We start from the raw sequence: 15,963 nt of genomic DNA on the forward strand, positions 1-15,963 counted from the left end.
TGGAAAATACGCACCAAACCTCAGCAATAGGCAGGAAATTCACAGGTATAAATAGCACCTAATCGTGCATTTTTCGAGTTTTTGTTGCGTTTTTTGGCGTGTTTACATACGGCGGATTTTGGTGAGATTTTTCTCAACACTAGGCATACACAATTCGCAAGCATAAACGCAAGATAAATTGACATGCTGCAGATTTTAAAATCTGCACCGCAGGTCAATTTACATGCAGAAAAATACTGCAGCGTGTACATGAAACTCCATAAAATCTTATTGACTATGCTGGTACTGTATTACGCTGCAGTTTTGCCGCACGCAAATACGTGTGGCAAAACCGCAAGTGATTCGGATCGTGTGCATTGACCCTCAACGTGTTCAAAACAGCACTTAGGAAGCTTGTTGACACTTTAGATGTTTCAGAGGAATTAGGCTGGATTCACACGAGCACATTACGTCCGTAATGGACGGAACGTATTCCGGCCGCAAATCCCGGACCGAACACACTGCAGGGAGCCGGGCTCCTAGCATCATAGTTATGTACGATGCTAGGAGTCCCTGCCTCGCTGCCGGACAACTGTCCCGTACAGTCATCATGTTTTCAGTACGGGACAGTAGTTCCATGGAGAGGCAGGGACTCCTAGCATAACTATGATGCTAGGAGCCCGGCTCTCTGCAGTGTGTTCGGTCCGGGACTTGTGGTCGAAATACCTTCTGTCCATTATGGATGTAATGTGCTCGTGTGAATCCAGCCTTAAAGCAAAGTTGAGGCGAAATATACAAATTGTAATTTTTTTCAGATATTCAATTTTAATCCTTTTATTTCAGTAACACAGCAGGTGTTAACAGAGAAACACAACTCAATATTTACTACCCTGGTTCTGCAGTTTTCAAAAATATCCCATTTGTGGTCCTAGTGTACTACTTAACTCAAACACAGGTCTCAGAACAGAGCTGCACCTAGTAGATTTTAGAACCTCCTTTTTATTAGGATGTTTTCCAGGCATAATTTCATGTTTGAAGAGGCCTTGAGAGGCAAAAACATAAGAGACTCAGAAAGAATTAAGGAGAAAAAGCATCTCAAAAATTGTTGAGGAATTTCTACTTTAACCCCTTCAGGACCAAGCTAATTTTTGCCTTAAGGACCAAGCCACATTTTTCAAATCTAACATGTGTCACTTTATGTGGTAATAACTCTGGAATGGTTTTACTTATCCAAGTGATTCTGAGATTGTTTTTTCGTAAATACATTGTTATGTATGTTAATGGTAAATTTTGGTTGATAAGTTTACTCTTCATTTATATAAAAATAAAAAATGCAAAGATAATTTTTAAAAACTAGCATTTTCCTACATCTGAGATCCTCTACTTCTAAAATGAATAATGGTACCACACAAATTAGTAAAGAAAAAAGGTTTAGTATATGTCTTCTTTATGTAGGCATTTTTTTTTCAGAACGTTATATGCTTTATAAGTTTACTAGCAGTTTTTCAAATATTCAACATAATTTGCAAAACATATTTTTTTAGGCACCACTTCAGCTTTGAAGTGGGTTTGAGGGGTCTATATATAAGAAAGCCCAAATAAGTCAAGTTTTAAAAGCTGCACCGCTCAACATATTCTAGGGCACGTTCGGACGTGGCAGAATTTTTCCGCTGCAAATGTTGGTGCAGATTTGGGGCAATTACGCAATGACTCTGCACCAACATTTGCATATTTGACAGGTAATTCAGACGTTGCAGATATCACAGCGGACTTGCCACAGATTTCAGTTTTTGCATTGCAAAGGCTGAAATCCGCAGTGAAATTCCGCTTTTTCTCCGCAATGGAAAGAGCATGAGGGAAAAATCTGCACCGCAGCCTAATTTCCGCACAGTTATTTTCTGCAATGTTGGAAACTAACTTTCCTAAAAATGTATAGAAAGAAATAATAAAAAAAAAAGGCTGCTGCAGAATTCCACTGCGGACTGTCCACAGCGGAATTCAACAGCAATTCCACCACATGTGAATGTGCCCTTAACAGCATTTAGTAAATTTGTCAACCCTTTAAGTGTTTCACAGAAATTAAAGCAACGTGGAGGTAAAATTTACAAATTTCATTTTTTTGGGCAGATTTTCAAATTAATCCATTAATTTTAGTAACACAGTAAGTGTTAACAATAAACACAACTCCATATTTATTACGCAGAATCTAAAGTTTTCAAAAATAAACTACATGTGGCTCTAGTGTGCTACTGGACTCAAACACAGACGTTCCAAATGATGGAGCGCCTAGTGTATTTTGGGGCCTCTTTTTTATTATGATGTTTACCAGGGACCATTTCATGTTTGAAAGTCCTTGAGGTGCCAAAACATTAGATATACCCCAAAAGACACCACATTTTGGAAACTACACCCCTCAAGGAATGTATCTAGGGGTGTAGTGAGCATTCTGACCACACAGGTTTTATTTTTATAGAATTTATTAGATTTGGTCTGTGAAAATTAAATTATATATATTTTTTCAAATAATATGTAGTTTTAGCTCAAATTATTTCTTTCCACAAGGAATGCAATTTCTCATGAGCATGGCAATACCCCATATGTGGTCATAAACTGTGGTTTGGGCACACGGCAGTGCTCAAAAGAGAAGGGGCGCCTTTTAACTTTTGGAGAGCAGATTTAGTTGGAATGGTTTTCTGATGCCATGTCGCATTTGCAAAGCCCCTGATCTACCAGTACAGTGGAAGCTCCCAAGAAGTGACACCATTTAGGAAACTACTCTCCTTAAGATATTCATCCGGGGTGTAGTGAGCATTTTGACTGTACAGGGGTTTCAGCAAAGTTTTTTAGAATTGAACTGTAAAAATGTAAAATTATTTTTTTTGCCAATAATATGTATTTTTAGCTCAAATTCTTCATTTTCACAAGGACTATAGGAGAAAAACCACCCCAATGTTTGTAGAGCATTTTCTCCTGAGTTCAGCAATTACCCATATGTGGTCATAAACTGCTGTTTGGGTACACGGCCAGCCTCAGAACGGATAGAGCTCCATTTGTCTTTTGCAGCGCAGATTTTGCTGAATTGGTTTCTGGGGTCCACGTCACAGTTGCAGAGCCCCCAGAAGTGTCATTACAGTAAAAATTCCCAGGTATGATCCCATTTTGGGGACTGTACCCCTCAAAGAATCAATCAAATTAGGGGTGTAGTGTTTGATCCCTCAGGTGTTTTATAGATTTTATTAGAATTGGGCCGTGAAAATGAAAAAAAAATTTGTTCCAATAATATGTAGTTTTAGCTCATAACTTTTCATTTCCACAAGAAATACAGGAGAAAGAACACCCCAACATGTGTTACACAATATCTCCTGAGTAAGGAAATACCCCATGTATGGTTGTAAACTGCTGTTTGGACACATGGCAAAGCTCAAAAGCGAAAGAGCGCAATTTAGTTTTTGGAGTGAAGATTTGACTAAATTGTTTTTTTATTCCATGTTGCATTTGTAAAGTACCAGTATGCTGGAAACCCTCTAAAAGTGACCCCATTTAGGAAACTGCAGCACTCAAAGAATTATTTCCAAGTTGCAGTGAGCACTTTGACCCAATCGGTGAATTAGCAAGTTTATTAAAATGAAACCCTAAAAATGGAAAATAATTTTTTACCCAATAATATGTAGTTTTAGCAAAACATTTTCATTTGCACAAGCACTATAAATGTAAAAGCACTCCACAATTTGTTATGCAATTTCTACAGAGTATGGTAATAGCCCACATGTGGTTGTAAACTACTGTTTGGACACATGGAAGGGCTCAAAAGGGGAAGAGTGCCATTTTTCTTTTGGAGGGCAGATTTTGCTTGAATGGTTTGTGGATGGAATGTCTCATTTGCAAACCCCCAAAAAGTTACTTCATTTAGGAAACCTCACCATTCAAAGAATTCATATAGGGGTGCTGTGAGCATATTGATCCCACAGGTGTTTTATAGATTTGATTAGAATATGAATATTTTCTAATAAAATCTGTAAATGTATAATTGTGAAAACAAAAAATTTACTTGTTTTTAATAATATGTCGTTTTAGCTCATCATTTTTCTTTTTCACAAGGATGAAAGGCACCCCATAATTTGTTACTCAATTTCTCCAGAGTAAGGTAATATTGTAAACTAGCACACGGCAGGACTCTAAATGGATGGAGCTCAATTTCGTTTTGGAGTGCAGATTCTACTGGATAGATTTTCGGACGCCATGTTACATTATTCCTGAGGAATAAGTCCTCACTGAAGTCCAGTGAAAATCCCTGAGAAGTCACCTTATTTTGGAAACTACTATATACAATGGGGCTCAGGAATGAATGAGCACCATTTTCCGAAGTTGTGTGAGGGCTTATGTTTTGCGGGACAAGCTGTAGTTATTATTGTTAACATTTTGAGCCAGATTTTTCTATTTTTTGGGTGGTGAGGGGGCCAAAAAAAAATCAATTCTGGCATTGTTTTTTCGTTGTTTTTTTACGCCGTTCAACGTGCAGTATGAATAACATCTTTACTTTGTTCTAGAAAAAAAGTGGTTATATTGTGTAAGCCATATTTTGATAGCCAAACTTTTTTATTTTTTCTGTCTACGGAGATTTGTTTTTTGGTGGGACAAGCTGTAGTTTTATAGTACCATTTTTGGGGTACATACAACTTTTTGATCCCTTTTTTTTGCTGCATTTTATATGCAGGATAAATAACATGATGAGGATAAATAACATGATGATTTTCAGATTCAGGTCATTATGAACACAGCTATAACAACTATATATCGGGGTTTTTTTTGGGGGGGGGTTAATTTTTCCAATTATAAAGGACTTGATCAGGGGAAAAAAGGCAATTTTTGTTTTTATTACTTGAAACTTTTATTTATTTTTCTAAAATATTTTTTACGTTTTTTTAGTCCCACTAGGGGACTTGAAGGCCTGATATTCTGCAGGTATAATACATTGTACTACTAATTTTACACTGAGAGGCGCTTATTAGGACCTGCCCCCCCCCCCCCCACGGCCTTATAGGCTTCGTGGCAGACCTGGAGGCCTTTGTTAGTCTTCCTGTTTGCCATAGAAACCATTGCCATAATGTAATCGCTTGCGGGGAGGGCAATGAAGTACAGAGGGAGACCACACCCTCTGTCAACGACTTAGATTTCAAAGTAGATATTGATTGACCACGGCATCTAAGGGGTTAAAAAGCCGAGATTGGAGGTAATTCCAATCTCGGTCATTGCAGCGGGATGTGTGCTGTATATTACAGTAAACACCTGTTGCGTATGGTGCGGGCGCAGGAGCTGTGCCCGCACCATGTTATGGAAAAAAACTGTACACCTATTTGCGGGATTGTACCGCTAAAATGGACGTACAGTTAAGTGCACTCGCAGTAAGGGGTTAACTTGACACTTAACGCATTAAATACATAGATGCAGTCAACTTTGATTTGATATCTAACACTACAAAAGCTATTGAAAAAGTCAAACTTAAAACTTAACGCGTTAAGTGTAAAGTTAAAGTTTTCAAAATTTTTATGCACTCATATAAAACCACTTTCTCCTATCTTCTATATTAGATATATTAACATACTAATATACTATATAAGACGAGTGACGTTAATTAAGCATGCTGATGTTTTTTTTTCTTCCTTTTTTTTTAAATAAAAAATATAAATAAAGCAGACAAAATTGAAAAAAAGATCTATACATGTCCCAGGATATAGCCATGGCAACCTGAATCAAAGCATTGCATACCTTCATATTACTGGAAAATAAAATAAAAAGCTTTATATTACAAGGTGACTTCATTTTCTATGTCATTGTCTGAACATATTTTGTTATATGTGTACCAATGTACATGCATTAATTAAATGGTTGGTAAATACTGTAATACTGCTTTAAAATGATGTTGTAAATCCCCCACCTGTAATGCAGAGATAGTCAACTATAAGGGAATGTTTGCAGATTTGGCTGATATTTTGCAACTGAAAATCTGTTCCATACATGTATATGGAGTTGTTTTTGCAGCATGTGCATGGATTTTTACAAACCCCTTTCAAATATTTTAAACAGTCACATTAATTTCTGCAACAAATTTGTTACTGTGAACATACACTGAGAGTCTGTAGTGTATTAGCTTAATCCTTTAGAAAATTTCTACTGTACATGCTATCGGTATATGAGTAAATGTGGGCCGTACATACACAAACAAATACACCAGTTGCCGCCAAAAATATGTGCCTTTCTTTTGTAAATGACTATATGCAAAACTTTTTCTACATTTGATACAAATATTTTTACTTACAAAAATAAAATCATAATCTTTATTCTTGGCCAATTCAGCTGTACTCTGCAGCAATATATGGCAGCATATAGATAATTATATATATAACACTGTGCTCAAGTAATAATTTAGGATAATGTAACTTATACCGTACTGTCATGTATTTAGAGAACATACTATATACTATAATCATGATTTCAACCTTAACTTACTATGCATTTTTACATTTATACTGGTGACAAGATGGTACAATGTCACAAACCCTGTGAAGGTTATTAAATAATAAGCAATACAAATAAAATAATAAATTTAAAAAAAAGTTATACATTTTGAAGTTAGAGTCAGTTGGCAGCAACGCACATTCATGCATGCCCCAATATGAGCATATGTATCCTTTTGAGCATTGATTGTATAGAAAAGGTCCCATCTGGTGGAAAACATTGCTCCAAAAAAAAATACAAATTGCAGTTAAGCAAAATCTTTAGACACTGCTTCTACAAAATTTGGAGCAGACATTAAAATTCCAATAGTACAGATGATGGTGAAGATAGAAAAAGCCATAAGACACAACCGGTCTACCACAGATGCTGCAAACTTCCACTCGTTACATATCAACTCATCTTCATCTTGGTCTCTGAATCGGTTAGCAATATATCGCAGCTCTTCCAAAATCTTGCTTAAGTCATGTTCACCTTCTGTGTGGCGTGGGTGGTGGAGAATGTTTTCATCATGTGTTGGGGAACAGGCCATCCTGCCACATATTACTCCAGAGTCAGTGGTAGGTGTGCAATGGATGCCCTCCAAACCACGGAAGCCAATATAGAGCATGTTCCCATTACTTGACTGTTGACCACTTACAGTATTAACTTCAACGCTTGCCATGCTACAACGTCTTTGCTTATTATTATGCTGGCAAACAGATCTGACCTTATCTTCACCTGGTCTTTTCATTCTGAGGAACCATGCACACCAGTTTAATAGAATTATTCTTGTCTGTGAAACAGAATACAAAAGACAAAGGGTCAGTCATTTTACAGTAACGTGTAAAAGATTACTTCAGGCATTACAATCAGGAACAGCTATGGTGCTACAAGATACTTAGGGAGGATCTCTATACATTAGCATTAGCTCATATATAGAGATCTTCCCTAAGTATCTTGTAGTACCGTAGCACTCAACTGTACCTACACAATGGCATGGCAGAAAATATTTACTGCATTTTCGAGTCTGTAGAACAACACGAGAGCTATGCCTAGGCTGACGCCTAAATTAAGACTTAAAAGTGTTCTACCATAAAAGTCAAATTGCCTAGTTCAACAGTTAATCTTTGTTTTTTTAAATAAATAATATTGACTTATGTCTCCAAACAAACTATTTTTTTCTAAAGTTACCTGTCATTAGATTTTAGGGCACTTAACTACAAGCATGTTATTATACTGCTGGGGAATAGCGTCCTAAACAAGCCCCTCTCAAAACTGTCCGTTTTAACATTTGACCTAAAAAGAAGTTATAATACAGTCTGCTCTGTATGTGAATTACCAGAGAAGAGTCTTGAGATGAGTTCAACGGCATCCTGCACATGCCCAATGCTCAGATGAAGCCGTGGTCAGTACACCTGGACTAATCTCAGGACTCTTCTTTTGTAATTTACATATAGTACATGCTGTATTATAACATATTTTTAGACAAAATGCTAAAACTGTCAGTTTTGAAAGGGGCATGTTTAGGATGTTAAACCCCAACAATATAACGACATGCTGGTGGTTTAGTGCCCGAAAATCTAGTGACCGGTTCCATTTAACCTTTAATGTTCTAAGGTTAATGCACTAGTATTGGTGGGATTAAGTTGGATACATTTTATGGTGAAATAACCCTACCCAAAAAATAACAAAAATATCAGTCAAGCTGACTGGTGAATCACATTTTTGTGTCGAGTAAGGCTCTGTTGACAATAGCTTAACAACTACTGTTTATAAAAAAGTCATGACAGCTGTGCTGGATCTTTTTGAATGGATATCGGTGAATTCTGATGGACCCCAATGACTTTAATGAGTTCCATCAGGGTTCCAGTATTTTACAGAGCTGCAGACTGCACAATTTTTGCCATCACAAATACAAAAAACCCAATTCTATTGGACCCCATTAACGCAAGTGCGAGAAGAGCCAATTGCAAAAGAAACCTCTGCATTCATTTTTTGTGCATCATTAAGCAACATACTTATTCTTGAAAATATTTATACAAGTATGAAAATAAACTGTAGAGTTACTATTTAATCCTGAGAACACAAGGAGAAATAGACCTTCAGAATGTACAGGCAAAAATGTTTATTTTTTCATCAGCCTATCAATTGCATGCTTCGTGGTTTGCTTGAGATAAATCAATGGGTAGATGGTTGTGACAGATGCTTATAAGATTTATGGTGATCTATCTAATTTTATGCCATAGTGGCAGTTCCAGTTTTATAAGATTTGTTTTGGGCTATTCTGTAGTTCTTTTCCACTCAAACAGTTTAGCCTTGTATTAGTGAATAATTTAGAATGTTTATTTCTAGGGAACAATTTACATTAGGACATCGGTGTACCACGCAGTATAGAAAACAAAACAGAATCATTACTACAGTACCTAAGAAACAAACAGAGCAGATTTTTAACCTCCCTGTTTTTTACTTTATTCATCCTTAAAACTGGTTACATTCTGACCATACACATATATTTTAATTCTAGCTCTGTTTTCAAGGTTCGTTGAAAATTAATATATCACAATATTTGCCTTTAGTGTGACGGGGATCCAGGATATTTTGGCCCATCTGGACCAGACATCGTTTAGCCGTTTTTGGTACGAGTTAGTTTAAAGGCTATAATTATTTTATTTGTTGGGCTATCATTGTAATTATTGTGTTGGTTTTTTTTTCAGTGACCAATGCAGGTTTCCTGTTTTATAATTTTTGACACAAACTTAGAAATTTTTGAATTTTTAGGCTTATAGTTGGAAAAGATAGCAAAACGATGCTTTTTGTTTACATTCTAGTCAGCTTACAATAGACGTTTTATTAATGTTAGTCATTGTCTAGCATTCATTTATAAATTTTTATATATTATGTGTCCAATTTAGGGTAATTTGGTTGGGGCCAGCAGTTTGACAATGATTAGTGGGAAAAAGCTATTCAAGGAGGGGGTATATTATGTTTATTTTTTATTTCATACATTTGTATTCTTTTACTTTACTTTAATTTTTATAGTCTATACTATAAAGGTCCTAAAAGACCATTTGGGGAGTTCTTTACTTTATATATATATTGGTTTTTGAACTATAATTTTCCACAGTAGCTGGGTCTACCCATCAGCCTCATTTACAGGGAAAATTTGACCAGTTTCAATGACAATTGTCACTGCTAAGGCAGTGCTGGGTCTAGTTAGAACCAGTGACAGCCGTCTGCTACAGGCATCCTGGTGATCACTGGGACCAATAGAGGTAAAAACTGCTTTTGTCTACTCTCCAGTGATTAATGAAAGGAACTTCTACTTGGTGGGTGACAATGTGCGTTGACTCCAGCAGAACAATGAAAATTCAGCATTTATTATGGTTATTTCCCACCAACTTTCCAATAACAAGGTTACATAAAACAAAAGGGTTTGGAACAAATTTCTCTAATTTTTTTACTTCAATTATTCTGTCTACAGGGAACTTCCCAATATCAATGATCATGTCTAATTTGTGTATCAAAACCAAAGTGTTACACTGATGTGCCTGTAGTTCTATTTTGCTACTTATAAGTCAGTGTGCTGGCAGTTTCAGACAGAAGAATCCCAGTCATGCTGTGACAGTGATTGGATTAATTTGAAATCAAATTACAAGATTAAATGGCTTGTTTTAACATAAAATTATTATAGATTTTTCCATTAATCAAAGTAAAAGCAATTTACAGACAAAACTTAATTTGCAGATATTTGTATTAAAATGTGAGGATCTGTTGTTTCAGTTGTTGAAAAGTGTCAAACATTTAACTAAAATGCCTAATCTGCTTGTGGGCTATGCACAATTTAATTCCTATTGCTAGGTCGGTCAATATAGAAAAAGGTAGAATAGGGCTTTAGAGGTTTTCTAGTCATTATATTTGATGGCATATTGCTAGAATATGCCATCACTTCTTGATCGGTGGGAGTCTGATTTCTGGGATTTCCACCAATCCTCAGAATAAAGGACTAGAGAGCTAGAAAAGTGATGTTTCAACGATTTTTCCCTTCCTCCTACTGTACAGATGAAGAAAGGAAGGAAAAAAATGGATCTTCCTTCCTTTCTTCATCATACTAAACGGTCCCCTCCGGGAACCGATTCGGATCTGGCAGCAGCATATGTGGACCTACCCTTGCGATTTATGCATTCAGCCTAGGTGAGCATGGCAATGCCCCTTCTCCTCACCTACCTAACCTATTGACCTGCACAAGGTGGCGCCGTGTTTTTTGCTCTTTCTCTTCCTACTGTACATGGAATTGCAAAAGAGTTCCATGTACTTGATGGAGCTGTATTGCATTTCTTTGAGCAGGGAAAAGACTAGGTGATCAGTGGGGTCTCAGAGGTGAGACCCTCACTATTCATACAGTTATGGCATGCAGCAGGGACGTTTTAATTCTGTTCCAGGTCCAAACAAGACCATTTACAGCCTTTAACTTAGAGTCCATTCACATACTACAGGCTGCCATCATTTTCAGTTCAACATCCTCAGGGCTTCCTTTTGAAACATGATTTTTTTAATCACTGATTTTTGTCACCAACGACAAGGTTCAATGCATATCCTTATTATTTAAAATCAGCTGTGTGTAAATTACTAATTTTTGATAATTTATTATGTATGCTTGAGCCTCTTTCTAGCTAATAATATTATTATGGTCAGTTTAAAGTCCCAATAACCAGAATGTGAGCACATTCCACATGATAGATTTATTTACGCCGTGCTGTCCATGCTATCACCCACATATGTCTCATGCATGTATTACATTCTAAATAAAGTTATTTTGATGGAGATACCTGTGAACTCTAAGGGGTTGTCTGAGATTGTTTTTTTTTCAACAAACAGCGCCACTCTTGTCCACAGGCTGTCTCTGGTATTACAGCCGAACCCATTTCATTTGACTGGTACTGACATGTTATACCAGAGACAAACCCATGTACAAGGTTATCACTGTCTCTAGAAAATGGGGTGTACTTTTATCCAATCTCAGACAACCCCATTAAATTAAATCTTGGAGATGCCAAATCTTTGTTTACAGACCCAATATATGTAAATGAACATAAGATAATGAATACTTGTTCCTATTAAGTAAACATTTGCATAACAGATCCAAATACATGGTGCTTATTTCCATACTGTGAAATAGAAACGTCACTTAGCGGTTTTGGTGTTAGTAGTATATTTAGTTGCAAAGCTTACAAATGTATATGTAAATGTTTTCATACATGAACAGAATGAAGGATACTTTAAATTATACTGTACTAGTTAAAATTATCCGGCACATGCTGATTTTCCTTTCTGTTTGAAAGCAAGTCATTTTTAATTGCACTTACAACCACATGAGCTTTAAGAATACTGTAACCCCATGCTGCATCGTACAATCACTATGCAAGAGGCAATTTGTAGACACATCAGGAGGAAAAGGGTTTCCAATGAATTTACAAATATGCTTGATTTAGATAGAGATAGTCATTTACCTATTAGTATTTCAAGATAACATTAAGCATGGAGACAGCGTCTCGTATGCTCCCCTCCCCCACACCCCACTTCCCAACCCTATCAAACTGTAGCAAAGAAAAAAAAAACAAGCAAACAAAAAAACATGAACAACCTTATAATCTGCACTAGAGGACCGGTAGCTGCTATTTTCATCCCACAGTATGCTAAACCGCTGGTGCTCCACTATATAGTGAGTGACACTGCCATGTCACCAGTATAAATATCAGGAAAGGAGGTCTTGTTGCAAGAAAGCTGACCACACTTATTTGTTTGCTGCCTAACAAGCATAGCATTTCAGAATTTGCTCTTTAGGGAGTTTAGTAAGCTCTTTATGCAGATTCCTTAATGAGAAAATATACTGGGAAACTCATATTTTTATAGAAGTGTCCCTTTAGATGTCTAGATGCATACAAAAAAATTACATATGCAGAACCTCTGGATTTTACAATATACATAATTTTAAGAACATACCCATTTTGGCATTTTTCCACCATGCGGGTCATGATGATGATATTGTAGGACAATAACTGTTACTACCACGGAGAGACCCACAATTATCATTGTACTGGCAAAGTACTGTGCTGCAAAACACAAAATAATAATGGAAAACCATATTTAGTGCATATTTGTAAACATGTACAATAATTCAAAATATCTTATATTTCACGGAAAGTTATTTTTTGGGATGACTAATGCTGTATGGATTCAGTGAAAATGTAAACAGTAAATGTTTGAGAGAATTTGTTTATTTTATAGAATAGTGTTTTCTCTTCTAGTGAATGATCTAAATAATACTAAAGTGATTATGGATCTAAAATAGAAACAAATGCAAATATTGCTGCTAGGTGTACACACAGGCCATAGCGCTGTGGTTGTGAGCGGTATTAGCACTACACAAAAACACACAACAATATCCACATTTACACTACAACATAGGGTTGATGTTGCGAATTGTGAGGGAGCTACACGTTACATGTTTTTCAGGATTTTATTGTGTTTTTCCCCCACACCGACCTATTTTACACAGGGCATGCCCTCTTATTGCAGAATGTACTAAAGATCGATTTCCTATGGCCGGAATTTAGGCGCATTACTGCATCTGTATTACTGTATGGCTGCAATACCTGTACCTCCTATGGGACTACTAAACCGACCATACAGTAGATCACCATAGGGAGGGCTACATTACTGACATCTTAAAGCATAAAACTGCAGAGAATACCACTGCAATGTGTGAATAGAAATTTCTGAAGTTATTTCACTAACTTATCACATTTGCCTTCTGATGTAAACTACCATAGCGGCCACATGCAAATACCCTGTGTTAACCCCATGTTACACTACTGTACATGCTGCATATCTCAATATACAACAAACCACATAATTAAGAAGTCATTTTATTTTTCTAGAGACATCATTTAAATGGAGCATTACTTTTAATCTGTGCTATGCTGAATGAATACCGAAAAACAATACTGAACTTTTATGTAATTATTGATTGATTTCAGTATCTCTGCTCAGGGATTGATGGAGAGCTTTATTGTTTTCTGATTCAAACAACATCTGTATTTATCATATACCTACAGTATCTGTCTGTCTCTGTCTGTCTGTCTGTCTGTCTGTCTGTTTAGCTACATAGATAAATAATATTACTTACCTATTAATGGCACGGAATCTGATGTGGCTGGCATTATCTCCGCCACCAACAACATGAATACAGTGAGAGATAAAAGCACGGTTATACCTAAAACAAAATAAGAACGAATAACCAGAGTGAAACAATGGTGAAACAACAACAGGAAAATGTAGAAGGAATCATAACTGCTTTATTTATTTATTTTGCTTTGGGAGGCTGACATAGAGTGAGGGGGGTCAGCAAAAAACGGCAATAAAATTGAATAGATCCTAAATCAATAAATAATACGGGCTACTAAGGTGATATGAATAGCTCAATGCCATTTACCACAGGGCTTCCCTCTCATAAGTCATAATAACAGGGTCAGGAGACGGCTGCTTTACTACAGTGACGGATCACCTGTCACTTTTATCTTTTGTTGAAGTGACTGAAAACTTTAGATGACATTGATCCAATCAAATACAATTTATAAGTGTAGATCTGGCAGAGTCGGAATGTTATTTTTTCTTATAACCCTTCTTTCACTACAAAAGCAACTAGCAAGCATTAAAAAGCATTTTCCCCTTAAAATCACCAATAACATTGTTCAAATTTTTACTTAGGTCTCATGCACACGGCCGTGTTTTACAGATGCGTAATACAGCACATATAGAAATAGATGAGCCCATTCGCTGCTCTTTATGAATATGATTTTTATATGGAGGCAATTGAAAAAAACAAAAACTTCCATGCTGTATAATGGAGGTATTTCCCCTTATATGCGTTGTTTCTATAGGAGAATATGGTGTCAAGGCACAGAAATGTGGAACTGTATGGTTTCCATCTGCCATCATAAAGGGACCATGCAAAACTTTGGCGTGTGCATAAATCCCTAGCAGTATGACATTTTTCAGACGTCTTCAGCTTTCTCAGAATCCTGGAAGTGCAAATCAGATTAGCTATGCTGTAATACATCACCTACTCCAATGTCATTTATCATTCAGGATTTTGGAAAGCTGGCTTGTATAAGCATCCACTTATGAGAATAAAATTACATTTCTGAATGGCTGTGCTAAATTAGCTTCATTTTAAAAATGTACTACATATATATATATGTATATATATATATATATATATATATATATATTTTACACAGGCATGTACACAATACAGCGGGTCTACGTATGTATTGCATATATGAATACATCGAAGTAGGAATTATGAATATAGAGCCACTGTATAAACATCCTGTGTAAACAGAGTCCTCAGCTCGGGGACCCAATCAGTGAACGGAATACATTACACACTTTTAGTAATCATTGCATTCAGCTGACGGAGAGCAATTTACCTAATCTTCTAATATTAGATTTTTGGGCGACATATTATTCTAGAAGAGTAAAAATGCCCACATCTGAGTGTTTCTGCTTCAAACCCTTAATAATTCTGAATTGCTCCCAACCCATGATTTTGATGGTAAAAACCTGGCTTGACTGAAGAGCACATAAACCATCCTCAAAATGCTTTCCAGTATAAAATATATCCCTCTAAACAGCTCTAACTGTCGTCATTTCAACTGATGTGTATTTAAAAATGAATGTAGGTTTAAGAAAAGATTTCTTGCAATGGAACGTCCTGAATAATATAACATGTGACTGCTGAATCTGGCTGCATAATAGCTCTGCTTTATGTATAATTACTTAAGTGTATTCTAGCTTTCAACTGTCTATACTTTGCAGGTCCTATGAAAGTCAATGCTGTTTTTCAGTAACTGCATGTTTACCAAGTGAAATCTTCTCCCCCGAGTCTGCTGGAAGAAGAAACACGAGCAAGGCAAGCGCAGATATCAGAACACAGGGAATAAGAAGGTTCAGTCCATAATATAATGTCCTTCGTCTCATTGTAATAGTAAATGTCACATCTGGATATGGCTCTTTACAGCATCCATAAAAGCTCTCGCTCCGTTTACCTGGGACTCCTGGAAAGAAAATGGATTTCTATGTCACTTTTTTCTCTTACTCCACTAATTATTAATCAGCATATTAATATATAAACCTGCATTATATATATTATTTAATTAATAACCAGACAGATATAAAATATAATAGACAGCAATTCAGTCTACTGACCTAGCCCTGTTTCTGAATCCCATGGCCAATATAGTGTGACTTCCTGGCACACCACCCCCAATAACCAGCACCTATGGCACATGCCCCGCCAGCCCCCCCCCCCACCTATTTCTGCCACTGCAGAAGAAAAAAGTCTACTATTTAAACCAAAGTTAAAAAGAATAACCAGCATGAAGGCAGGGTTTATTATAAGGGCCAGTCGTTCAGATTATATGAAAA

At 36.4% G+C, this 15,963-nt stretch overlaps 1 protein-coding gene across 2 annotated transcripts in view; it reads right to left on the minus strand.

Annotated features, from left to right (window-relative positions):
* Positions 1-724: 724 nt before the first annotated feature.
* LOC142749632 (neuronal acetylcholine receptor subunit alpha-7) overlaps positions 725-15,963 on the minus strand; it is a 220,231-nt gene continuing 204,992 nt past the window's right edge. For both annotated transcript variants that reach the window (XM_075857923.1, XM_075857924.1), the window contains 4 exons: positions 15,399-15,593; positions 13,661-13,747; positions 12,475-12,584; positions 725-7,267 (listed from right to left, as the gene is read on the minus strand). In XM_075857923.1, coding sequence (XP_075714038.1) covers positions 6,743-7,267; positions 12,475-12,584; positions 13,661-13,747; positions 15,399-15,593 — 917 coding nt within the window. In that variant the 3' untranslated portion in view covers positions 725-6,742. The remainder of the gene's footprint in view (positions 7,268-12,474; positions 12,585-13,660; positions 13,748-15,398; positions 15,594-15,963) is intronic.

This window comes from Rhinoderma darwinii, chromosome 3 (assembly GCF_050947455.1).
Source record: "Rhinoderma darwinii isolate aRhiDar2 chromosome 3, aRhiDar2.hap1, whole genome shotgun sequence".
In the NCBI taxonomy this organism is placed as follows: Eukaryota; Metazoa; Chordata; class Amphibia; order Anura; family Rhinodermatidae; genus Rhinoderma; species Rhinoderma darwinii.